The 27,874-nt window shown below is 40.3% G+C and overlaps 1 protein-coding gene across 2 annotated transcripts; it reads right to left on the bottom strand.

Annotated features, from left to right (window-relative positions):
- Nucleotides 1-27,874, bottom strand: LOC139648486 (polypyrimidine tract-binding protein 2-like). 2 transcript variants are annotated; one of them, XM_071524634.1, is made up of 17 exons: nucleotides 27,810-27,874; nucleotides 25,525-25,546; nucleotides 25,184-25,235; nucleotides 24,012-24,175; nucleotides 23,772-23,843; nucleotides 23,593-23,664; nucleotides 23,173-23,331; nucleotides 22,170-22,280; nucleotides 21,894-22,065; nucleotides 14,413-14,525; nucleotides 10,646-10,679; nucleotides 8,357-8,449; nucleotides 6,555-6,671; nucleotides 5,810-5,909; nucleotides 5,584-5,661; nucleotides 5,312-5,314; nucleotides 1-4,000 (listed from the first exon to the last, which is right to left on the bottom strand). In XM_071524634.1, the coding sequence occupies exons 1-17, from the start codon at nucleotides 27,815-27,817 to the stop codon at nucleotides 3,871-3,873; spliced, it is 1,500 nt and encodes a 499-aa protein (XP_071380735.1). In that variant the 5' UTR covers nucleotides 27,818-27,874; the 3' UTR covers nucleotides 1-3,870. The 2 variants fall into 2 exon arrangements, with proteins under 2 accessions (XP_071380735.1, XP_071380728.1); XM_071524627.1 differs by lacking the exon at nucleotides 5,312-5,314.

Here is a 27,874-nt window from a genome sequence, read left to right as displayed (position 1 = left end):
TTGTCGGTAGAAAAGACATTTTTAATTTGTGCCAATCTGAACTCTTGTCACAAAAGAAACTGAAATCAAATAGAAAATATACAACAATGTCCCAAAAGAAAAAAATCAATCTCTGTAGCTGCAGTAAGAACCAGACGTGTGTAAAAATAAAAACCTGTTTGCAGTTGTCCTCTGTTTGAAACAGCAACCCAGTTTTCTGTGCATCTGTACTTGGTAAATGAGCTTATTTTATTAGAGAAACAGAGGACTGGGGTGAACCGGATCATATCAATAATAAAAAAAAAAAAAAAAAAAGTTCAGAAATAGCAAAATAATCTGTTTCTACGGGGTTAAAATGCTGCATTCTACATGAGGAGATGCCAGTAAAATAAAGTGTAGAAAAAAAAAATTCAATAGTAAAATCAGACTATAGACTAAAGGCACATGTACTTTGGTCCCAACAGGTCTCCTCTCTAAGCCAATCAGATACCAAGACCATAATCACATGTTCAAACCTTGTCCAAACATACGTCATTAGCATGCATTCTGTGTGTGTGTGTGTGTGTGTTTGCGCACGTTTGTGAGAGCAGTGGTTTTCAAAGACTGGGTAGGGATGCAAATGTGAATCATAGGAGCACCGCCTACATATTTTCTTAAAAGGAACCCCCACCTCGTATACTCTTACACCGATGTACATCATCAATCTGTGATGTTCAAAGCATTCCAGGAGTTATTTTGTGATGTAATTTACTTTTTTGGTGTACCCACTTTCCCCCTCAACCTGTCTCTCTTCTAGCTCAGTTAGTGATTTCCTATGTTTCCCACAATGCCTTTCGACAAAGAGAAGGAGCGTGAACTCGTTTGCTTTAAATCAAAAGGTTGAAAGTGTGATCATTCAGCTGTGGGTTATAGGTGTAGGTAGAGAGAGCATTAGCATTGGAAGAGCAAGAAAGCGTGACAAAAAAAAAAGCGCCGTTTTGTGGCTGCGTTGCATTATGGTCTATTGCTGCTGTTGATGCAGAAATTGGTCTCTGCCTCTTCTGTTTCTCCCTGTATGATTGTTGAACGTCTCTTGGTGCAAAATGGCGGCTCTAGAAAGACGCCCTCGCTCTTTGATTCTGAGGGACTGACACCAAAACCTGACGTTTACCGCTGAAATGTTTTTTCTACCATTAGACTCCATTGTAAACTGCTGGAAATATCTTTACTTGACATTACATCATCTACATTTGACCAGTTACCTACAGGAATAAAGAACAATACGCCATCAAATAACAAAATGGACACAGAAATGCAAGGTGCCTCACCAATAGCTATTTTAGGGTGTTTTGGGGGTGTATTTTTTCATTAAAGCTGCACTAGGTAATATTTTTAGGTGAAAATTCAGCCCTCCTAAATCACATAGTGGGGCTGCAACAGTGAAGAGTGTCCCATTCCCAGGAGCTGACATGCTGTAGATTCACCCTGTTTATCCAAATGAAAGTTTGGCGTTGGTTATGTTCACTGGTGGGAAATCTTCTCCACATGTGAAGTGGCGAAATGAAACTTAAAGAGTAAAATCCAAAAGTGTTTCCTAAAGAGCAGTGAGCAGGAAAGCTGGACTCACCGACGACAGCTGAACCTCTTCACCACCTCCACCCCCGCCACGCCCTAAGAAGATGACATTTAGTTTACTGGTGTCACTTTACAGGATTTTCTGGGTAATGGAAGTCTTCAAAATTAGTTACCTCTGCTGCCATGTGGGGCTGCTGACATGCCAAGTTGCCTTGTGCCGCTTTAAATTGGTACCAGCTGTTAGGTTGTGCAAAGAAAAAAAAAAAACCCTGCAAAGTAACATACGCTGGTAGGTTAGTAATCTAAAAAAAAAACGGGATATTCCGTTACCTAACCTGCACAAATGTCAGCGAGTATCGTTGAAAATGTGGGTTCCCGGGAAAAGTCTGACCACCACTGCTCCACAGAGTGATAAACACCAGAATACAACATGGAACATAAACGGTATCGACAGTGACAGAGTGTGCCTCGGCCCTGCCTTGTGCCGGGGGCCGAGGAGCGAGGCACGTTCTGACCGTCTTTATCCTTGTAGCTTGGAGGTAAGGAACGTCCAAGTTCAGAGCGTTCTCGAACGCGCCGTCGCGCTCCGCTTAACGAGAAGTGACGACGAGGGAGTGAATCGACTAGAGCTGCAACGATTGATCGATTAGTTGTCAACTATTAAATTAATCGCCAGCTATTTTGATAATCGATTAATCGGTTTGAGTATTTTAAGAAAAAAAGTCAAAATTCTCTGATTCCAGCTTCTTAAATGTGAATATTTTCTGGTTTCTTTCCTCCTCTATGACAGTAAACTGAATATCTTTGGGTTGTGGACAAAACAAGACATTTGAGGACGTCATCTTGGGCTTTGGGAAACACTGATCCACATTTTTCACCGTTTTCTGACATTTTATAGACCAAACAACTAATGGATTAATCGAGAAAATCATCAACAGATTAATCGACTGAAAGTAATCGTTAGTTGCAGCCCTAGAATCAACACAGCGAAACAGAGGGCGGGGCCTATGTCGCACCGTCCGACAGATGTCGTCAAATGAGGGCGGTCGATGACTGCCTATCGAAAGGCTCTAAAGGAAAGACGGGGTCGCGTAAGTGATGACGGTGGTGATAAGGGTGATTATGAGGAGAGACAGGTCGTTGGAGGGGGTTAAATGGTGGCTCTCCAGGAGAATTAACAGCCTGGTTTTCTCCCTTGCCGCACTTAATACTCTTCATTATGCATCAGCACAAGAAAACACTTTCTAGAGGCTTGATGGCTGCTACCTTGATTCAGGGTGTCATTTTGGAAAGATTAGGAGTTCCTATGGGGTTTTGTGTCAAATGTGAATTGTAACTGAGCCTGGAATCTGTGTCCCAAGTAATAACATTTCCATTTTTCCTCCACCAGTTTTGAAAGAATGTCGTTTTCTAGAAGAGACACAAAAGGTCATAAAACAACTGAGAATATGACTGCTACTAATCAAGAGAGCCCACAAAGGTAAATCAACATGACATTTTGGAGGGTGTTTGGAGAGTTAAAAAGTTAATTGGACTTCCTTGGATTTAAAGTAATAATCCGCAACATTTTCATATAAATAAATGTCCATTTTGCTCCTCTCTATATGATTGCTATAACACAATAGTGATTCAAGCTATAGCCAGTTCATGAAAGCCTTTACATTTGCTGTACTAAACATGGGAAAAATTCTCTGGCGCACAGGAAGTGATGCGTTTTCCATTTCAGGCAGCAGCAACAGCGGTTTGTTAAGAACAAACAGAAGAAGAACTGGGTAGTTCGCATGAGCAGTGATAGCCACCACGGCTGAACAGACAAAGAAAAGAGAAACACAAACTTCATCGACAGAAAATCCAAGCTCCGCCCACACTGTTTGATTGACAGGTGATCTCTGGGAAGTGCAGTGCAGAAACACCACAGCAATGAGCGCTGAGCACCAAAAGATGGAGACTAATTAAAAAAAACAAAAAACAAAAAAACACCACCACAGCAATGACCACTCAGCATCAAAAATGGAGACAAAATGAAAAAAATGAAGAATCTCACGGATTACTACTTTAAGAGAGTCATATGGGTCATTTAGGATTCTGGGGAATTAGGATTTTCTTTTTGTAATATTTGAATTTGCAAAACCAAAATCTGAATTTTGTACTTTCAATTTAAATGTTCAGACACTGACGCAAGTTTCGGTAATAAAATATGGCTGTTTTGGACACTACAGTATTAACTTAAGGTGAGGGGGATACACTAGGGGTTATGGAAGAAAATGGTAGATTTAGAAAAGGTAGTCATATCCTCCCACGTTGTAGATTTTCAGGGTTAGAAGTTGGGCGTGAGGGTTAGATGGTAGACTTGGAAAAGGAAACTTTAAGATGGTGATTCCCTCCCATGTCGTAGTTGTGAAGATCGATTAGGCCCTGGATCGCTTCCTCTACTGACGACATCTGGATCAGCGCCATCTTGTGGTCTCTGGTGGAGGGAAGAGGAGGGAGAAAAAGTTGATTGGTTATACTCTGGATTCAAGAAACACAGCAGTTTAATGTTGTAGATCAAGTGTCTATTACCTGTGATTTGCTTTGAGCTTTCCCCCCCCCCCCCAGCTAATTTTATTTCCAACCCCTGCTATTTTATGTATTTTATTACAGGGATTTGCCAGATTTCCTAAATTTTCCCAAAGTAATCTCTGCCTCTTAAAAACGTTTTTAGGCAATCAATTTGTAGGACAAAAAAAAAAAATACCTCTACAGTTGTGTTCACTTCAAAGAACCATTTTCTACTTGTCGACCTAATTATATGCAGCAATTTAACAGTGAAGCATCTGTCTATTCATGGGGCATTTCTCATAATAATCTGACTCATTTGAGAACTTACAGATTTATTTGACATGGCCGTCTTGTCTCAAACATGCATTATGTATTAGAACAAAGAGACTTATCTTAGCATCAAGACAAAGTACTGGTTGGCCTCGTTGATAATTGATGAGCTATCACTTCCCTCAGTAAAAACTGCGGAAGAGGATTATGGCCACGTGAAAAATTCATTTGAGATCTGAGTTTAAAATCTGAATTTTGAGATTGAAGTCAGAATTCTGACAAACTCAGAATTCTGACTTTAATCTCAGAACTCAAATACATTTTTCACGTGGCCCTAATCCTCTTCCGTAAAAAACAAAAAACATTACTTTTACTCCCAAAACTGAAAAAAACATTTTTAGCCAAACACTCTAAATGAGGTAGATTTGAGAGAAATCAAATGGCAAGATTCTTTCATACATCCAAGTTATCCCAAGATATTTTGCACAAAATAATCAAGTCCAAGGTGTCTGCAAGTTTCATCCAGTTAGATTTCAGACTTGTTAAGACCTTGGTACTAAAAACAACAGAAAAATGCACCTAAAAAACAAACACCTTTGCAAGTGTAGTGTTTCTTTTGTTTGTTTTTTTGCATTTTCAATTATAGTTGCAGACGAGCAGTATCTCTTATGCTGTCATGATTGTTTTGTGATTGTCCTATTTGTCCTACTCCTCCTAGTGAGTGACAGGAGCAGTGATTGGCAGGACGGAGTCACGCCTCCTGCCTCAGACTTCTTCTCATTGGTCGGATGGGTTTCCACACATTTCACTTTTGAAATGAGAACAACAGAGTTTCTGTTTCTGAGATTCTGACATATTATCCTGCTCGTCTTTGGACGCCAAACGTGGCGATTTGCTTTTATTATTTCTAAATAAATGCAAATCCATAGAAGGTACCCCTCTCTAGCTTTAAGTTTTGATTCATCACTTCCTGTGTGGAGAAGACTTCTTACTAGTGTCCATACTGGCAACAGAAATTTATTTGGTCAATCGGGGTGAATCTATAGTGTCTCAATTACTGGGGATGGGACGCTCTTCTCTGTCTCAACCCTACATTAAACGGGTTCAAGGTCAGTTAAGGAATTGCGTTTAATGTCAAAGTGACAAAGACATTTTAAGACTTTTCAGGACCTGCAGACACCTTGGAGTCACGGAGAACGGATTAACAGTCATATATACAGAAAGCAAAGTCTTTCTTACTGGAAGAACTTGAAGGCCTTGACGGTTCCTCCGTTGTTAGAGAAGAGAAGACGGAGATCCTCCTCCGTTACTCCCTCCCTGGACATCCAAAGACAAACTATTAGTATTGGCTTGAAGCAAAGCAGCAGGGAGCCGGAGAAATCTCTACACTAATAAAACAATATGCTTGACTGAGAGAAGAAAAGAAGAGACTTTATTTGTATAATACAGAGAATGTGTGACTTACGGTACATTAGAGAGGTGAAGCGTTGCTGAGGGAGGAAAGATGTTCTGAAAGTTCTTGGATCCTGGCTTCTTGAAGCGATGGAGTGGTGAGCCAGAGAAATCTATCCAATAATAACAAGAGCAAATTCCATACTGTAGCATCTTCAAACCATAGTATTAACGCAAATTTGTGAAAGTGATTAACAAGGTGATTTCAACAAATAAAAGTGAGCATGTGCTAGATCAAATTATTTTAGTGCTAACATTCATGAACATGCTTTAATATGATTTTGCAGGTTTGAAAAAGCCAAATTCAAGACTTTAAGACCTTTTCAGTGCTACATGGAATTGAATTTCCATGTACAACCAAAATAAAGAAACAAAGCTGGTAAAAAATATTTCTGATGAAAGCTGTGAAATTATAAATGGTCAGTATTAGAAAAAGGACAACAGGAAATTAATTGTTAAGGGACATGAAGTCCAACTGTGTTTAGCAAAGCAGATATTTTAATACTTTTTAAGGCCCTATATAGGATAAGATTTTTTTAAGGATACTCTGGTCTTGCCTTTCAAATACTGTAAATCATTAACATAACAATCTAACAGGCAACATCTAAACTTCAGTGCATCATAAGTGATTTCAAAGATACCGAGTAGTTACCTTTAGGCAGGCACTTGTCCGGACATTTATGAAATTTCATAAAAGCTTTTACACAATATTATAGAAGCCTTTATAGTACTAGGTTATATAACAAATCCCGGCTTACCTTTAGTGAGAAGCTGGTCATCCAGTCCTTCTCTAGGCAGAGCAACAGTTTGGTGTTTAGACAGCGTCACTCTCATCACTTTCCCAAACACCTTCTGACCATTCAGATGGCTCATAGCTAGAGATGAGAGAGAGAGAGAGGGAGGTAATGGCAGGTCAGAAGTCTACAAGCCCAACAACCTTTCCACTGTCACAAAAACTGGATTTTTTGTTCTTGAATTTATAACTACACTATTATAAATTATATACTTAAGGTTAGACTGATTTATTGCATTGCCGATATATCTACCTCTCTTATGTTTGTTGGAGTAGAACATTGAAGACAGTTACACCCAAAGACATCATTCCTGTCATTTAAATTTGAAGTTGAATTGATTTCTTGATCCTGTAAACATGCGTATGCATGCATATTGTATCGAATTGACTCGTGACCCTGTATCGCACAATTAAATTACCATGTGACTGAGATTTAAAGAGTAACTGAACCCCAAACCCAAATTTGTGGTGAAGCCTGACGCCTAATGGTGAAAAGTAGGGTACTGAACTGGCCTTCTGCTATTGGCTGGTCTTTGGTGCCAGGTGATGTCATCACCTGAAGGTGACATCACCTGTCACCAAAGACCAGCCAATAGCAGATAACCAGGTCAGTAGGGCTGAAACAAACGATTATTTTCATTGTTGATTAATCTGTCGATTATTTTCTCGATTAATCGATTAGTTGTTTATCTATAAAATGTCAGAAAATGGTGAAAAATGTGGATCAGTGTTTCCCAAAGCCCAAGATGACGTCCTCAAATGTCTTGTTTTGTCCACAACCCAAAGATATTCAGTTTACTGTCATAGAGGAGTAAAGAAACTAGAAAATATTCACATTTAAGAAGCTGGAATCAGAGAATTTTGACTTATTATTCTTAAAAAATTACTCAAACCGATTAATCGATTATCAAAATAGTTGGCGATTAATTTAATAGTTGACAACTAATCGATTAATCGATTAATCGATTAATCGTTGCAGCTCTACAGGTCAGGCTTTTTTTTTTGGATCATATGAACAATGCTGACTTGATTTAGTAGCCTACTTTTCATTGCTCATTGTACACACACGGCACTGTTCTTCTTTATAGCTACTGTTTCTAGGATAGCAAGTGCCGTATCATGCTACGTTCATGACAACTAGGAACTGGAAAACTCAAAAAAAAAAAAAAATTCCATTTGAATGGCTCTCCAACTCTTAGGGCAACTATTAAAAATAAATGTCCAATTATGTGTTTATGTATATATGTATTGCTTGTTCTTAATCCAACATCATTTTTCTAAAAAGGAGTACGATATAGTGAGAATATCGTGAGTGTAGCGTCTCACCCCTAATATTTAGCATAGACTGTTGCTCTGTGGTTTGTCAGACTTGAGATAGCCAAACCATTTCCATATGATAGAGGTTGTGTATGCTACTACTCTGTTGTGGTCGCTATCACTGTTGCTTTTCTTCTCCGGTCCACTAATTTTTATGTGTAGATCTACTTATCACCACTTATTATATTATCTTCTCCGGTAACTCAACAAGCGAGGTCACTCTGTATGGTGCTGTTACAGTGAGTGGGTGTGAACCTCAGCAACATGCAAGCTTACTTTTTACATGTTTTTTCTTTTATGTTTGTCTAGATTGAGTAGATTGAGAAAAAACAGACGCAGAAAATTATTTTTGCGAAAATAATCGTTTATCATCTTCAATGTGGGAATGTCAATGTGGGAAATTTTATCATGATATTATCGTTTTATCGCCCAGATACCGTCATAACTCACCCAGCTGAGCCTGGTTGCCGTCTGACAACTGGATCAGAGCGCTGTCCTTCTTGTTGTAGAGGATCTTCACCCTCTGGACATCACCATAGACTCCTGAAGATAGACAGAGACAGGGAGAGAGCGAGAGCAAGAGAGAGAGAGAGAGAGAGAGAGAGAGAGAGAGAGAGAGAGAGAGAGAGAGGCAGAGCAGGGTGGAGGAGGAGATGAGGAGGAGGACAGGACAGACAGAGCAGGAGAGATGGAGCCGACGAAGAAAAAAAAGGAGAGGTGTGAAGGATGGAAGGAACAAAGTTAGTGCTGGAGAGACAAACGAAAAGAAAAGATGGAACCTTCCCATGGTACTTTTACTAGAAACTAAATCAGGTTCTTCTATGTGGCCGAGTAGCTTTGTGTTGTGAGAAATTTTCAGACACCCTAGCTTTAGCTGACACCTCAAACTGACTGACCTACTGACAAACTGAACGCCTGTCTGGCTGAACGGTTGGTGTTTTGACTGCACGGCATTTCAGAAAGCCAAATTTAAGACTTTTTTTTTAACACTACCAAGAAATTAATTCAAAACCAGTTCCAAAACCAAAATAAATAAACGATTTCTAATTCTGGTTGCACAGAATAATAAAAAGGGATACCAGGAAATTAATTGTTAAGGGACATGAAGTCCAAATGAGTTTAGTAAAGCAGATAAGATGCATATTATACTACTTTTTCAAGGATCCATGGATACCCTGGACTGCTTAACAATCCGACTGGTCCACTAAATGACTAAAAAACGGACTAAATGACTGGCTGACCATCTGATTTGACTCTTGCTGACCTGACTAGTTTGTTGAATGACTGAGAGGCAAGTAACCCAAACTGTAAATATCTAACCATTTGAACTCGTCTATAAAGTGAATAGGTGCACTTTGGCTGTACTGGATATTTACAAGTCTAGAGAGAGAGAGATAGGAGGAGAAAGAGAAGCTGTAGAGAGATATATAGAGAGCTAGAGTGAGTTTTTAACAGAATTCACTGAGTTTTTGGTAGATTGTCCTGTTGGCAAACATTGCTGTTAAGTAATGACAATGTAGACACCAAAATCATCCATGTGTCCCTAGTAGATCCAGTGATTAATGCTAACGCTTTAGCATACATTATGTCAAATGGTAGTAGGCCACTAGCACCATCTAAACAGTGAGAAAATGGGAACTTGTAGCAGCTCTGAAGTCAAAGTGATCTTAATGATAGGCAACTAAGTCTGGCTGTTTTGTGTGGGAGATTGGTAAAATTTACACAAAATATGATATAAGAATAATGTACTGTTTTGAACTACCAGGGACTACTGCATCCATAGGAAGTGAAGGTGGTGGGCCATGGGAGACTGTGTACAGCTAAAAATCATTGTGCAGTGGATGAATACGCTGCTCATATGAAATAATTCCAAAAACAAAGTTGGCTATATCACTGATACTGACTTGACATTTCATGTAAAAAACATGAATCTGCAGGCCATATAATAAAAACCACCGACAACTTTTTATTACTAAAAGCTCGGTCTTCATACTTTGGATAATGCTAGTGGCCCACTATCACTCAACATAGTGTATGCTAAAGTGTTAGCATGGAGCCTGGTGTCACTCAACATAGTGTATGCTAAAGTGTTAGCATGGAGCCTGGTGTCACTCAACATAGTGTATGCTAAAGTGTTAGCATGGAGCCTACTATCACTCAACATAGTGTATGCTAAAGTGTTAGCATGGAGCGTACTATAACTCAACATAGTGTATGCTAAAGTGTTAGCATGGAGTCTGGTGTCACTCAACATAGTGTATGCTAAAGTATTAGCATGGAGCCTGGTGTCACTCAACATAGTGTATGCTAAAGTGTTAGCATGGAGCCTACTATCACTCAACATAGTGTATGCTAAAGTGTTAGCATGGGGCCTACTGTCACTCAACATAGTGTATGCTAAAGTTTTAGCATGGAGCCTACTACCACTCAACATAGTGTATGCTAAAGTCTTAGCATGGACCAACAGAGCCAACGATCTAGCAGGGACACCTGGATAATTTTGGTGTCTATGTCCTCATCACTTGATGGCCAAGTTCACCAACTGGACAATCTACCAAAAACTCAATGTATTCTTTTAAGGTAGAGACAGAGGTAGGTAGAGGTGTAAACCATGATAGAGAGAGGCATAGAGATAGACTGAGAGAGAAAGAAATAGAGGTACTGAGAGGTCGACGACACTGAAGAGAGCTGGATAGACAGATAGAGGTAAATAGATAGAATAGTAGAGGTTGAACATACCGAAGAGGGTAAAGAGACTTTGAGGCGTGACCATCTTTAGAGAGAGAGACCGCAGAGCAGAGGAGGACAGGAAGAGGAGGAGGAGCAGAGGAGGAAGAGGAGGAGAGACGGAGGTAGAGATCAGACCGGCCAGCGACGGAGAGGGGAGGTGGTGGTTTCCATGACGATGGAGGGATGGAGCAAAGATGGAGGGTGGGGGGTGGGGGTAGGGAGGGGTCAAAACGGCAAAGCCAAAGTCAGGTTAGACCAATCACGTTACAGAGAAGGGAAGGAGAGGAGAGAAAAGAGGAAAGGAGCAAGGAGGGGAGAGGTAGAGGAGGGTTGGATGATATTGGGAAAGGTGTACCGACATTAAAGGATTGTATAGGGGAAGGGAGGGAGGAGTAGTAATGGAGATTGACAGATGGAAAGGAAATAAATGGGAGAAGGGAGGAGCAGAGGAGGGAAGGAAGGGAGAAAGGAGGACAAAAACCAAAGCAGAGGTCAGTAAACAGAGCATCAGTGGAACATTAACGGAGTCTGAATGATCGTTGGTTCGATTCCCCCAACACACACACACACACACACACACACACACACACCTCCTCCAGTCCTGTTAACACACACACACACTCCCTGCTGGATGCATTTATCAATGAGGGAAGGATGGGAGGTGGGTAGAAAAGAAAAATCTAAAGAATGACAGAGTAAAAAAAAAAAAAAAAAAAAAAAAGCAGGAAATAATTGAGTGAATAAAAGAGTGAGTGGTAATCAACCTCAAACCAGAAGGGGTGGTACCATGCAGCAGATGGCCAATCAGATCAGATGTAGCTTCAGCCCCGAGAAAATGATAGCAGGCGCTGGGTTAGAGACAGTTTATGGTCAGGTGAGATAACTGGTGCCAAAATGACCACTCAGTAATAGGCCAGTCAGACTTATGGATACAGATACTGAGGCGCTGTATTTAAACAAGAACCTAACAGGGGCCTGGACTTGAAATTTGACTGCTTTAATTCCGAAAAATTTACAAGATTTTTATTCTTGTCAGGGTGGAAAAGCCTCTGAAACAGAATTTAGACCTTCATGAGACACTAAAACTCAAAGCCCCAGATCATATCTTCATTCGGAATCCAATCAAAACGTTACACTAAAAGCAATTCAGGCTAGACAACCAGTGTAGTATTGATCAATTCTACAATAAATATATAATCAAACAAACTGCAATATATATCCATTATATCAGAGCTGGACGACACTGACTGTACCGGTTATTTAAAGGTAAAATTCCACCCAAGTATATTTGCTCATATTTTAGTACGAAGCCTCCTTGTTTTCTAATCTGCTTCTGTTGGGGTTCGTTAGGTAGCTGTTCTTTTTGTTACTGCAATGCATTACTGATAATTACGGTAATCGACGACGGCACGCTCCAGAGACTTCCGCCGGCCGAGACATCTTGTGGCATACTGCCATCTTGTGGCACTTGTATGTTACTACAAACTACAGTTACATTATATAACAGGCACCAGGAGTTTACCGGTATCCACCGTTGTTTTTTCCTTTGTTTTTTTCCCCGGCCTGTATTTGGGGCCGGCCTTTATTTGTTCGTGTCGACCACGGCCCCCGGCCATTATCGGAGACCCGGCTTTTAATTAACTACCGGCCACTATTAGAGGAAATACGGTATGTTGGTTAAGGGGTGATTTCAACAAATCTACTCTGCTGAAACGGCAATGAAAAACTGTTGCACGAACGGTTCAAGCATATTGGCTCGATTGTTAGTGGGCGGGACACGATTCAGGAATCTGGAACCAGGCTAGGTTCCAGAGTGACAATAAAAAACAAAACTTCCCTCAGACTGGAAGGCAAACCGACACCCTTTTAGGACGTGAGCAATCTCAGAACCCATCGTCTATCGGTCTGACAACGATTAGACTCTGGGGGTGACGGCCAATATTTCGGGGGTTTCCGGTGTAGCCAGCGGACATCTGGGCCAAGACTTCCTCTTCCGTGCGCCGGTCATTGTTTACAGTCCGATTAGCAACTTGAGACACGAGAACGGAGTTGGAGATGAGTACAATACACAAACATCAATACTTTTTGTAGGTGTTTTAGCCAATAAATAATAAAGGCTTTTTACTTTTTGTATGGGAAGAGTGGATACACTTTTTCTGCCAGAACTAAGCTCTATGTGTCTGGCTTGCCAGCCACTGGATGATACTGAGCATCCTCCCAAGGAGATGGAGGGGACTGCTGTGTGTTATTATGTGGCAGCCAGGATTCAGCTGTAGCAGCAAGAGATCACCACAAGGGGACAGAGCCGTGAAAACCACCACTACACGATGGAGCCCATCTCAAAAAGAGAGGGAGAGGGAGAGAGAGAGAGAGAGAGAGGGGCGCTGATAGAGAGATGGAGATTAAACAGAAATAGAAACAGACTACAGATAGGTCTAGAAATACAGACGATAGAATAGATTTGACAAATATAGATTAAATAGAAAGACGACAGAATATACACAGATTCAGAGATCTAAGGTAAAAAGGTGTAGAAACAGAAGACCGTATGTAGAAAAACACAAGTCTACAAATACACATGACAGAATACATACAGGTCTGGGAATTTAGATCCAACATAGACATATAATGTGCTCCAACAGAAAGATGTAGAACAGAGATTAAAACAGCAGAGTTTAGGACCTGTGACAGTCCATGGACAACAGAAGGAGCATCTACACACACACACACACACAAGGACAGGACAATTCAAAATGGTGACATTCATTCGCAAATGACAGAGCAATCAATCTCAGTTATATCTGACTATTCAGAATTTCAGTTTTGAAGAAAAGACAGTCGCTGAATTGAAAGCTGAAACCAGTCCTGACCACACACACCCTACATCCCCCTGGCTCTATCATGCATCCCCAGGTGTTCAGAATCGCTTCCACCGTATGGAAAAATAAAAAGCACATCTAACAAGGCAATTTTGCACGTGCTTGCCATCTTTCTATAGGATGCAAGTAATCCGAAGGGAAGTGATGTGCTGCGTGGAAATCTGCGTTTTATGACAAAAAGAACAATCTGATTTCAATGTGGATGAGGGAGATGCATTTTGATAAAAGGGTCAGGGTACATTTCAGAAAGTCAAATTGAAGACTTTTTTAAATGGTTTAAATTTGGTACCTGGAGTTGAATTCAAGACCAATTTAAAAAACCAAAGAAAGAAACAAAGCTGTCAAAACCAGCCTTTGTCTGATCGAATTTAGCTAATGAAAGTTGTTAAAATATAAATGGGCAGTATAAGGAAAAGGACACCAGGAAGGACTCCAATTGAGTTTAGTGAATTTAGCAGATAAGATGCATATTGTACTACTAATCCTGTTCTGTAGTAATCTAAGAGTGGACATGCAGGGAAAAGAAACCTGTCATCACATGGTGAAAAATAAGACCTAATAGCCATATTTAAGACATTTCATATTTCTTAAAGCCTTAGATACAGCTTGGTCTTAGATGCCCTGTACATTTTATCCGGCTACATTTTACATTGAGACACCATCTGGATGTGAGATGCATGATAATGCCAGGTGTAAAGACTAAACACACACACACACACCCGCGTCAGGGATTCACTTACTTCACTTTCCATTCAATAAATTCAAATGAAGCACAGTTTCTACTTACTTATTTGAACTGAGTGAATGGAAGTGAGCGGAGCCAAGCCCTGAGACACTCACACACAGCTAGGTTATGGTTAAGGGTTTTTGGTTCTAGTCATAGTCGGGTTAGTGTACCTCGTCGTTAAGGTTGGATGCCAGCAGGACTCCTGACACTCCGGACCCAGACAGAGCGACACGACCAGCAGCCGCCGCCGCTGCCGCCGCCGCACTCAGAGGACTGATGGCTCCTGTTAAGAAAGCATAAGATAATAAATACATCAGGATCAAATAAAAAATACCACAACATAAATCTAGATTAGTTTACAAGCACAACACTCAGGACTGATGGCTTTTGTATCAATGTCATTAGGGCTGCGACAATTCATCAACATCACTGATTACATAAATTGATTAGTTTTGCTTATACCATGGCCTGGGTGAATACTCGATTCTGACTGGCTGCAGGGTGTCCATTAATTCCTGATAATGGACACCTAAGTAGTTCCAGTGAAACTGTCTGTTCACCGTTCTAAATTAATGCGCTGGCTACATAGTATCAGCTTGTATCAAAAATGAGTAACCATAGCAACAGGGACGCAGTCAAAGCCTCCATTTACTCTGTTCATTTGTTTGTGAAAATCTTGATATTGATTTGGGGACAATGACATCGCTGGATAGTTGTGAACAACGTTTCCATTGCATAAGAACCTTATGGTAATGATTGTTCCAGGTATTAGTCAAACCTTCAGGTGTTACCAGGGAAACTGAGTTATGGCTTGTGAAAAACTTAAGATTTTGATTATAAAACGCATGAAAATATAAATTAATGGTCTTCAGTGACCATGGTATAATTGGGATAATGCCCTTCGAGGCATTATCCCGATTATACCAATGGACTCCGGAGACAACCGTCCTCCACTGCGCGTCGGACGGTTCTGGCCTCCCCGTCGTCCATTAATTCCTGATAAAGGACACCTCGTCGGGCATTATCCCTTATCCCTACATATTCAACATTGCTGCACCAAGCCCAATCCCAAGTGTGTAAGAAGAAGAAGAAAAAAAAAACTCTGACTCATGCCGCGTTCAAGTCATATCAAAAGATGAGGAAGAACAGGATCTTGTTGCTACAACTTACAAGTGTTCACGCTTAACTCGTTGGAAGGCCCATATTCAAGATGCCGATCATAAAGTTAATTGTGGTGCTTCTTGTTATTATAAGGTATTTTACGATCAACCGATATTATCTTCCTCTCAAAGACCTCGAGAAGCAATTAGTACCTCAAATCCTCAAGTACATTAAATACCGTTAATCACAGCAGGAACTGGCGTGCATGAAAACTCGAACACACACACCCACACAAAAAAAAATCCTCCCAATCACGCAAGCTGATGTGCTTGACACCATAGTAGTATGGCAAGTGTTATTCAAGCTAGGGTAGCCAACTAGCTAGAGAGTTGGCTAGCTTTTCGGCATCATTTTGCAAGGAAACCCTAAGCTATTGTGACTTCATTAACACACAAATTACCGTTTACAGACACAATGTTGAAAAAGACGTATATATACTGATAGTGTCAACAAACAGGGATCCAGAAGTCGCTCCAGTAATGAAAATGTCACACAATAATGTACAAGCCACTCCTTAGGGCTCAGCAGCTTGAGCGTGATAGTTCAGAACTGGACTGACAAATCAAACTCTTGTTAACTTCTTCTCATATATCCAAACCATGCACCCTATACTGCCTCAGAGTAATTGTCCCCCACCAAAGGGGGGACTATGGATCGGTCTCCGTCCGTTCGTTCGTTCGTTAGTTTGTTAGTCACACTGTAATGTTGACTTTGTGCCGCTAGGGGGCGGTATTGACAATGAATGGGGACTCAGTGGTAAAGCAGGTCATACAGTTAAAGTTATCATACAATGTGGGGGACAATGAATGGTCCGATGACAGAAACCTCGTATTAAATTAACATGCAAGTATAGACAGTGTGCGGGACTCTATTCCTTAGTACAGCAGAATAAAATATTGCTAATATTGCGATTCATTTGTCTGCCCCCCAAACGTATTGTCACATTTTTATATTGCAAAATATTGAATTTTGATATATCGTCCCATCCCTAATTACTAATAAATAAGTCTGATGTTAAAGGAGTGGCCATGCTCAAACAACAAAACCAAGGCAATAAACATTAATACAACCAACAATAACTTCCCATTCACATAGAAAACACTCATTCACTGCCTACTGCTCTCCTCCTGGAGATCTGAGTTTTTGCAATCACCAGTTGTTGTCTTTTTCAAGGCTTGCAAATTTGATCAACTACTGTTCTGGACTAACTAATTGCAATATGATTACCACTTTAATCAAAGCACTTCCAAAGAAGTAGGCTAAACTCATTTATCTCATTGAGATAATTATACATTTCATGCAACTTTGCACAGAAAACACAGCAAATTGTTTCATTGAAGCTATGGCTAAAACAAGTGTGTGTGGCCACAACAATCCCAAACTCCCAAGGCAAACCTGGAGTGCCTGTACTGGGGGAAATTACCACCAGCCACCAACCAAATGTTGGGAAATGTTTGATTGTGGCTGGTAAATTTATACACTCAAGAAACCAACTGGTTTACAGGCTATTTCAAGGCCTATGCAGGCACTGAATATTCATGAATTTGATCGATTTCATGCCAAAAACAATCCTAAAATTCAAGTATTCAGTGTTTCCAAGAATTTGAGTCTTGTCAGGATGGAAAAGCCTCTGTGTTTAGACCATGGGACATACTGACGTTAATATGACTCACGGTATGCAACAGATTGAAGCGTACTTGTGGAATCCGATCAAAATGTTTAATTAGAATCAATCCAGGTGAACGGCTTCCCATAGACAACCAGTGCAATATTGATCACCTATATAATAAATATGTAATCAAACAAACTGCGTTATATCCATCCTATCGGAGATGGGCGACACTGACTGGTCGATTATTAATGAAAGTATGTCGTAAAGTAATATCAGCACAATATATTGACTAACCGTAGTATCAACCAACCTCTGAGGCTGGGTGATGGAAAGTTAGTTTCTAGCCCTGGTGCATTCAGATAACAGCCATATCAGGACAAGACAAGAGACAGGACAGCAGCAGGACAGAAAAAAGGCAGAGACAGAGTGAAGGGACAAAAAGAAACAAGAAAAAGGAAAGGATAGGTACCTCCACCCTGCGAGAGGGAGAGAGAAGACGAGTAACCTCCTCCACTAGAGTAGGAAGCTAGCGCTCCGGACGGGGTACCTATAAGACAATATAACAACTAGATTTATACCACAGAATGCTAATCTGAACTAGCTCCGAAAAGCACAAGTGTCACAGGAAACCAAACCAGACTGAATGTTAAAACTTAAACAGTATGATGCTCGCAATCAAGATGGGACTAAATACTGTCAATACTTCAAATATCAGTCTAAACTACACTTATGTATGAAGCTGGTGTTATAGACTGGGTAGCAGAGAGACACTCATTTATACCGAGTTCAACTAACCAACTGACTCTCTACTAACTACAAGCAACTTATCGGATTAGACTATGTAACGAGTAAAACTAGGTGATAATTGGACATAAATGCCCTAATGGGACCAAATCTAATGAAAACGTTAAGTGTTGTCATGTGGAGACCCATGATCCATATTGATTCCCGACACACAGTTTAAGAAACCAGGTACTGGACTATTTAACTAGAATAAAAAGGTGTGGCTTCAATGTGAGGAGGAACCCACAACCTGTTCACACTACTGACCCCAAACCTGAAAGAAGTGATCTGGACTGGACTGGACTGGACTGGACTGGGGTGGGACTTGGCCAGAGATAGAACAGAAAACAGTCCATTTCAGTTTTAGGTGGAAGCCATGTTACCTCCACAAAAATTGCACAGTGAATCTAGGCAAGCTGGTGTTCACTGCCTCAGCATGGCCATGTAAAGATCCAACACTTCCATCGGGCATTGCAAGAAACTTTATATCTACATTTGCGCCACATTTGCTTGCCCATGCCCCGTTTTGTGCCGTAAAGCAATCCGACAAATTTCCCACCAAATCCGACCTGGTGGCACATAATGTAAAATGCGGTGTTGAGGCTGGTAAAGGCTGCCGATCTTCTCAGTGATTGTCCACATTGTTTACGCTAATTATACTAATGTCTCAAAATTAATGTTGTAATGATTTCTTGATAGCACCTTAAAGTTTTGTTTTGCCTACTCTCAGCCACCAGAATAGTAGTAGTCCCAATGGAAGAGCTAATATTAGCATTCTAAAACAATGTTTGAGAGATTCATTCTCTGCTTCTTCTTTGCCCACCATGGATCACGCCTTTCAAGCAAGCTGTTCATCTCTGCCAGTCGTTTTTGATGCTGCGAGAAATATAATGGGAAGCAACGATGGAAGACGTGCAGAAACAAAGACAGTATGATCAAAGTCACCGATGCTTTTCTACCTGTGTAAACTGATGTTAGTAATGAGCTAAAGGCAGAAATATACCACTGCCATGCTTTCACAGGAGGAACCCATGCAAAACACTTGGTTCTGTTCTGTAGCCATAGGGAAAACAGGCCTAATAGAGGCCAGGCCAGTCCAGTCTAGATTGGTTTGGTTCATTTCTGTACTGTGAACAGGGAAATAAAGAAGAGAAAAAACATGGAAACACAGGTAGATAGAGATGAAGGGATGTAGAGGTAGCTAGTAGGTAGGGAAGAGAGAGAGAAGAGGGATGAAGGGATGAATAGAGGAATAGTACCCCATAAAAAACAAATGATCCTCCTTGCCTTTGCCTCGATTTCCAGCTGGTTAATCTGGCCTGGTTCTTATCTTTTTTTCTATTATACCATTACATTATGCTTCACATTATGACTAACCAGTTTATTGAGGTCTAGACTAATTAACCCAGTACTAACTTACTGCTAACTGACCCAGTGGAGGAGGGAAGAGAGGGATAGAGAGGAAGCAAGGGAAGAATGGAGGGATAAAAGAATAGACAAGAGTTATATTTAGCTAATAAAAGGAGAATAGCTGTTGTTGCCAGTGTCTCTATCTCAGGCTGGTAAATCAGGTTTTGTGTAATGTCTGCCCTTATTTTATTACACAGCTTTGATTCCTCAATTCTGATTGGCCAATGAAGGCATTGTGTGGTCTGTTAATTCTGAATAATCGACCGCTGTTTCACATTTAATCACAGAACTTGAATGGATAGAACGGTCCTCACAGTTTGCCATGGTAATTTGGCTAGTACAGCATAAAATGCGACTGTTATATTAAGGGTTAGTTGCTATGGTGACAATGCAAGTCTGAGCATGAAGGCCGTAAAGTGTGTCACACTTGCTTGAGAACTGTGCAGATGAGTCTGAGTGCTTAGCAAACTGTCAAAACTCAACTGAAGCTGACGTTAGCGACGAGGTTAACGTAGCATTATCAGAGATTGGACTTCTCTCGCTAGCTCTTCTTGTCAACATTAGCATACTGTATTTCCTCTAATATTGGCCCCGGCCTTTATTTACCTCAACTGCAGAGGGTACCAGGCCTTTATTGGAAGCAGGCTTATATTAGAGACAGGCCTTGATTTCTAATTCCCTCTGTTTGATAAGTATATTTGCTCATATTTTAGTACGAAGCCTCCTTGTTTTCTGATCTGCTTCTGTTGGGGTTCATTAGGTAGCTGTTTTTTTGTTACTGCAATGCATTATGATAATTACGGTAATCGACGACGGCACGCTCTAGAGACTTCCGCCGGCCGAGCCGTCTTGTGGCATACTGCCATCTTGTGGGACTTGTACGTTACTACAAACTACAGTTACATTATATAACAGGCACCAGGAGTTTACCGGTATCCACCGTTGTTTTTTCCTTCGTTTTTTTCCCCGGCCTGTATTTGGGGCCTTTATTTGTTTGTGTCGACCACGGACCCGGCCATTATCAGAGACCCGGCTTTTAATTGACTACTGGCCACTATTAGAGGAAATACGGTATTAGCAATCCATGGCAGCAAGGAGACAGAAGCTACTTTGTTCCTTGCTGCAAAACCTCTCGCCTCAGCAACGTGCCAGCAGTCGGTTTATACAGAAGCTAGCCCAATGGTTCACATAAAAATGGCCACTGCGCCGACTATCCAGGAACATTGATTTGAATGGGAATGACCGTTGTATCCATTCAAGTTCTGTGCATCTAATCATATCAATCAGCAGTCAAGAAGTCCGGTCCATTTCTTTGATTTCTAAGCAAATTAACTGGTGACACCTTGCGCCAAAACATTGTTATTAGTTGGTTAGTGCAGACAGTCCTGCTGGACTAGTTTGGAAGAAATTTTAAATTACTTCAGCTTCTAATAAAATCATTTTAAATCAATATTTTGTGAGTTTGGTAAGTATCTGTGTAACAAGCCGGATGATGTAACTTTTGCAACTAGTTTACCTGGATTCAGGTTCTTGAATCACCCGGTAAGAGCTTATTTTGTCTCGCTGTACATTACGCCTTACATAATATAACATTACTGAAATCTGTGCAACCTTACTGCTTACTGACCAAGTGACGGTGTAGGGTATCTGCAGGATTCAGAAAGCCAAATTTAAGACTTTGTAAGATCTTCATGCTACCTGTAATTAAATTTAAGACACTTAAAGCTTAAAGGATAAGGCTGGTGTTTTTTAATGCATTTCTTACCGTCAACAAATCCTATGAAAATAACAAAATCAACAATGTGTTTGCTCTACTCCCGTTACTTTCTGACTTCCCACGTACCGTTTTTAGCCGTCAACCCGGAAGTCATTGGCTCCAATTGTAAGCTAAAAACCTTGAAATACAGCTCACAAAGACATAGTTTACATTTTAAAAAGCGCTAACTGTTACCACGAAAAGTCAGGCTGTTGTAGTTATTACCAAATCAAATTCAAATGGGGACAAATTCTTCATTACGCCGGGGACTATTTTCGGTGCTACGGAACTACTTTCCTGAGATCGCAAACGTGTTTACAGTCGGCTTATTAAGTTGTTTGAGGAAAAAGTCGGCTGACCCGGTGCATTGTGATGATGAAATATGCTGCCCAGAGCAGCAGCATGGCTCTGTGACGTGTTTTTAATCGTTTTTTTAATACAATGGAGTTCTATGGCTGCTGGGACATGGCTGCATTGGGCACCGGCAAAACAAAATCATTGCTGATTTTGTTATTTTCATAGGATTTGTTGACGGTAAGCAATGCATTAAAAAACACCAGCCTTATCCTTTCAGCTGGCAAATCAACCTATTTCTGATTCTATATCTCACTATTCACATCTTTTGGTGAAACTACATGACATTTGCCTTTTTTCTTTTGCCTTATTTTTCATCCCTGCTTTGACTAGATATATTGATCTAATTTCACATTTGCATCAAGATAAAAATGAAAAAAATAAACCAGTCATTACAAGATGAAAAAATTAAGATGTCTAAAAACTGTATTTAAGACATTTCCATACTTTTTCAATTATTCAAACATTTGTAATTATTTCAAAATGAAACACTTTTTCAGCTTGTCAAGGTACTGCAGATACCCTGGAGGGAGGAATGGATAGAGCGCTGGGTAGACAGATAACTGCATATTTACCCAGTAAAGAAGAATGATCCTTGTTGGCCGAGTCTCCGTCTCCAGCTGGCAGGTCAGGTCTGGTGTAATCTCGGCTCTTATCGTTGTTGTACTTGACGTTGAGGCTGACCAGTTTACTAAAGTCTATCCGCAGAGTACAGCACGAATTATAGATGTTCTGCCCATCCAGCGACTGGGGAGGAAGGGGCGGGAAAGAGGGAGAGAATCAAAATGATGTTTTTAATTTAAAGGGGAAAGGGCTCGGTTTTAATACATTTCAGACGTATGTGATCCTACCAGTTTAGCTTGCTGTGCATTGACGGGGTCGCTGAACTGCAGCAGAGCCTGAAACTGGTTGTTCTTGGTGAAGGTGATAATCTTCATCACCGTCCCGAACTTACTGAAGATCTGTGGGGTTTGGTGAATAGGGACAGAAAGAGATTGAAACATATTAGTCAAAACCAAATATAGTTCACCAATCCTAACTTTAACATCTTAAGACATGGCTACGCAGAGAGGTGATGATGACGGATGCCAAGCTTGCCCAAAATCTACAGTTTTGTTTGTTTTAATATGTATAACACTGTTATAGTATATACACAATGTGACACAGTAGAGCATAATGATAATGAACGAAATTTTATAGGCAATATGGCCTACTGCAATTTTCAAATCGCAGGAGGCGCAATATTTGTTAAAGGTGAAATGTGTCAAAATAGCATTTTAAAGTAAATATTGTGGTGCTGCAGAGATGTCCCGGCCTACACATCATATTCTACAGACTTAAGAAAACATCTTTGTTTGGTACAGATCCCCACAAAAATCACACCTTAATCATTTTAATACGTTTTTCAATGAAAATGAGAATAATGATGTAAAAATTATCATTCTCTCTTATATCGCAAATCATATCGCAATTGCAGTATCAGTCAAAATAATTGCAATTCGATATTTTTTTTTCAAAATCGTTCAGCCCTAATTTTGACCAATACTAAAAATTCAATACTACTACTGCAAACAAGGAAAAACATCAAGCAATGCCACAGAAGAACAGCCACTTGTGTTAATGCATTGACTTGCACATCTTACAACTGTTACACAGTGTTTATATTGATTTGTAGTCTTTGTCAGCTCTGTAAGTGAATCAGTTCCATATTTGGCTCTCGGTACCAGTTTCTCAACCAGTTTAGGTGGACTGGGATCCAGGTCAGGACGTAGCGGACTGTCTGACTCGACTGTGGGACTACTTGAACCTACCAATCTGAATCGGTGGATTCAAATGAGGCGTTCCGAGTTTTACCTGTTGTAGCACGTCCAGTGTCACGGGATAGAACATGTTGTCGATTATAATGCGCAAGACGGGGCTGGGGGGCGGCGCTAGGTCCAGGACTCCGGGGTCGGAGGAGGGAGAGCTTCCGTCCTGGACCGCCGACACCGCCTGCAGCACTGCCTGGGCCCTCTGGGGGGGGGGGAGAGCAAACGCACCGAATGGATCATGGGAAGGGGCAAATATGGACAAAATTCAGTTGTAAATTACTCTCAATGGGGAAAACCTTAGTCCCATAATCTAGATGCTGTTTCAGAGGCTTTTCCACCGTTGCAATAGTAAAATTCTGGGTGAAACACTGAATACTTGATTTTTTTTTGGCCTTCAAAAACCCATATTAGTCTGGTCCTAGTGTGGGGTGAAGTATAATGTTTGGTGTATCTGTGAATATACCTGGTTCAGAGCGGAGTCAGTCTTCAGTTCCTTATGGTTCGAGTACTGGATGAAGACAGGAGTGTTTCTGACCTGAGGGTTGAGACACGTGTTTGTTTCCTGTCATATTTAACAAACATGCGAATATGTAGAATGCATAATATGAAACACGGAACATGAAACCGGGGTTGTTTTCGAACCTGGGGTGTGACAGCTGTGTAGTAGTTCACCATAGTGATGGCTGCTTCCTCCGTGCCCAACTCCAGAAACGCCTGAAACACAATATATTCAAGATTTCAAATTCTCTCTATTCATCCCTTCATCCCTCTTTTTCTTCAATTTAGATCTTTGAAGACTTTCTCAGACTTTCGCTCCAGCATGTCGGCTGGCCCAGAAGCAGAGTCTTTTTTTTTTTTTTTTTTTTTTTTTAAACTGTTTACCTGGTTCTTCCCCTTCAGCATCAGTATGTTGGTGACTTTTCCGAAGGGCAGCCCCAGGGCGATGACTTCGGTCTCTGACACTTCGTTGGGAAGCTTCCGGATGTGCAGGACTCTGGAGGGGGGGGACTCGTCCAGGCGCTGTTTCTTGCTGTCGCTGCCGTTCGCTGAACACACACACACACACACACACACACACACACATTAAAAAACCAGAGCTTGAAATTCCCACTCAACAGCTCATATGTTTATGGCGTGACTGTGAAATGTTTCCCATCTTAAAAATTAAACTACTCGTCACTACATCTGTAAATCGGAGAGAAATTTGCAGAGGTGAATATTTTTTAACAATGCATGTCACTTTCTGTACATATGTATGGCCCTTCTGAATATGACGCACATATTGAAAATTCTGTATACATGCTGTAAATTCATATTTTTTTTCACATATTTTCTCATTTCATCAGTATCTTAAGATTTTTTTTTTTTTTAATTACAGGCAAATAATACACATAACACACACGACAATATGATGACATGACAATATATCCTTACAAAAAAAAGAAAAGGAAAAAAAAAAGTAGTAAAAAAGTAAATAAAAATAAAAAAAGACGAAATAAAAATAATAGGATCCCTTCAGTAATTCAAATAATTAGATTGACAGTACCAGTACATTTGGAAACTGAAATATACATATGACAGGTAGAGCGTATATAGTGTTTTATATAGTCCCACTCTTCATTATAGCAAATTTTTTTCCCCATTTCATATTGTGTTGTGCTACTTTGTAATGGTTTGTAGCAATTATTTTTTCCAAAATAAATTTAAGAAACTTAGATTCAAATTCAAATTTTTATGGCGTGACTGAAATGTTTGCCTCCCATCTTAAAAATGTGTATATATATATGTGTATATGTATGTATGTATACATATGTATGGCCTTCTGTAAACCTTCTGAATATGACGCACATATTGAAAATCCTGTATACATGCTGTAAATTCAATTTTTTTAAAATATTCGCGTATTTTCTCATTTCATACAGATCATAAGTATCTTTAGATTTTAATTTATCTTCATATATTAACATACGGTGCCCGATTTTGACATTTTTCCATTCATTTTTCTCTGAGTGTGTTCTACTTGACAATCCCATCCAGTGTAAAGCTGAACTCACCAGTCATGGAGTTGGGGCTGCTGCCGTACATGTTGAGCTCATCTGAGCCTCTCTGAAAAGGGACAAGACATTCAATTCTTTCATTCACTTCTCCTCATTTTTCAAAAAAAATCAACAATTACACTGACATTTTACTACCAAACACCTATGAACCCGTATATGGCTTCACAACACAGCAAGGCAAAACACCTGGAAACTCATTTTAAATCACTTTTATGAGCTCACTTTTAGTTCACATATTTCACCAATATGTTGTGCCACTTACATCCAACACCTACCGTATTGTTCCTACTATCATACTGGTATTTTACTATTGCCAGGTAGAAGTTAAGACTGCTTACCTTCACACCGACCGCAACATCGCTGCCAATGGAAAGAATGGAGGAAAGAGAGGAAAGACAAGGAAAACAAAAGGAAATTATTATCCAAAGCAACTTACAATTGGGACAAAAATTGAAATTGCAATACTGCCTACTGCAAATTCCAAATTGCAAGGAACTGCCATTATTTTACTCCGATGTAAAAGTATTCTGGTACTGTACAGAATTGAGCCTAAATGTTGCAAATCATGTGAGGTACACCATACTAAGTCAGCATTTATTTTGTAAATCCATTACTGCATAGGGGCAATTGTTGCTGCGACCAACTGAACAGCTGGCTTATGCATTATTCTTATTCACGTTCATACAGCAGATTCTGTTATGTATTCAGGACAAGCATCAGCAAGGGAGTGGGGGGGGGGGGGGGTCCCAGGAGTTAGAATGGATCATTAAATACTGTAGGCTATATCATAGGGCTGGGCGACATGGTTGAAATCAATATCATGATAATCATAAGGATTTTTCTCGATATCATAATCACGATATGGTTCATGTATGCAAAATCACGTTAAATAATCGAATGAACGTTCTTCTCATTGAACCGAATGGTGATGTTAGGTGTGATGTCAAACAAAACTGAAATATTCAAATAATATTCCTACCATACCTCATTTTATGAGTTTTTAAGTAAAATTTGCTTGTCATCATCAATTCAGACAGCAGAAATGTGTGTCACGATATCAAAATATCTTCATATCATCACGATATGATTCCACTGAAAGACGATTAAACGATAATATTGAATTATCGCCCAGCCCTAATCTTAACATTTATAGAATTGAGATAAAAACAAGAGGCACTTGAGCTGCCATAATCACAATAATATATTAAACAATGACCAGTTATGCAAATGAGTGCATCAATTAAGATGAATTAATGAATTAATTCGAAAATATTTCAAACTTTCTTTGGTTCTGAATGGGCTCCTTTCGCCTTCTGTAATTTTGATACATTTTGATTTTATGATGTCATGATACATTGTTGCTTGTTTTTAACTGTGTCTTGTACGGTGTCCTTGAGTGCTTTGAAAGGCGCCCATAAATACAATGCATTATCATTATTATGAATTATTTGTAGTGCCAATTATTTAGTGACTGGGTTGAATACAGTCACTAAATGATTGGCACCACCTGGAGAGACGTTGGACTCGACTGTCTTCCCATACGAGACTACAGAACGTATCCTCCGTTAGCTAGCTAAAGCTGGCTGCTCCGTTTTCAACAGTACGTTTACCCCGTTCACTTCGCCGTTTGCGCATTTTCGTACGCCGTGTATTATTTAACTTAAATAACCGGTAAAGTCATCTGGCAGCTGTGCTCACGATAGCATGGAAGCTAAAAAAATGAGTGCGTTATAGCAGGCCGGCCGACAGGGGTAGCATGTAGCTTCCGAGTCAGACAAAAGAACCTTGCAACAGTTAGCAATGGCATTAACAAAAGAGGTGACAGATGGGCTGTGGATAAAGGCTTGGTTACCCGGCTGGCAACGGCAACTCGTAGGACAGGTTTAGTAAGCTATTCAATAATCGACGTCATTTTATTATACAAGCACTCGGCTAAATTAATCTGAATTGAAAGCCTGCCTGAAAGCCTGCCGGACAGCAACCTGGCTGCAGCTAACGTTTGCTAGCTCACGCAAACGCAGTGTCAACAACCCGGGTATGCTCTATTCGAGCGTATGGTGAGAAGGTTACGCCAAAAAAAAACCTACAATTTAATGTTGCCTCCTATTTCTACAAACTTACACGTCGTGGAACAAAACGTAAGACCTTTAATGAATCGTTAACTGTAACTCTTAAATTCGGCATACAGCAAATACACCAAGCAGCGTTTATTTCAAGAAAAGTTCAACTTTGAGAATTGGTCCTCCCGTCAACCCTACAATCGTCTTCGACCAAAATACACCGTGGAGGGTGGTAGCATGCAATGTGAACCAGTTCATAATATTGCATGGTGCATTATTATGATGCCGCACTTAGCAGAAGACCCTAACGATTCGTACAATGCCTTAAGACATGTTCTGCCAGGTATGTGCGTTTATAGACAAGCAAGTCAACCCTTTCACTGCCAGATTTCTGAATGGAGTTTGACGTTATCTTCTCTCCATTACAAGGACCTCATTGGGGCTAGCGTGAATCAATGATGAGCACGGCAGCCGGTCAAACGAGGTCTGTTAGCAAAAGCCTGATTATTTAACAGGCATAATTCTGCCAAATGCACCCAGCAGCATAATAAAATAGAATTTACCCGTCCATTGCAACTCTTTGTCCACTTCTGTCTGTTGTTATTTGAGCACAGTTCGCCTCGACAGT

The sequence above is a fragment of the Centroberyx affinis genome, unplaced genomic scaffold (assembly GCF_046629955.1).
Source record: "Centroberyx affinis isolate AG114_WGS23_722 - 3 ecotype Tasmania unplaced genomic scaffold, CSIRO-AGI_Caff_v1 ptg000107l_1, whole genome shotgun sequence".
In the NCBI taxonomy this organism is placed as follows: domain Eukaryota; kingdom Metazoa; phylum Chordata; class Actinopteri; order Beryciformes; family Berycidae; genus Centroberyx; species Centroberyx affinis.
This window is presented reverse-complemented; position numbering and strand designations above follow the sequence as displayed.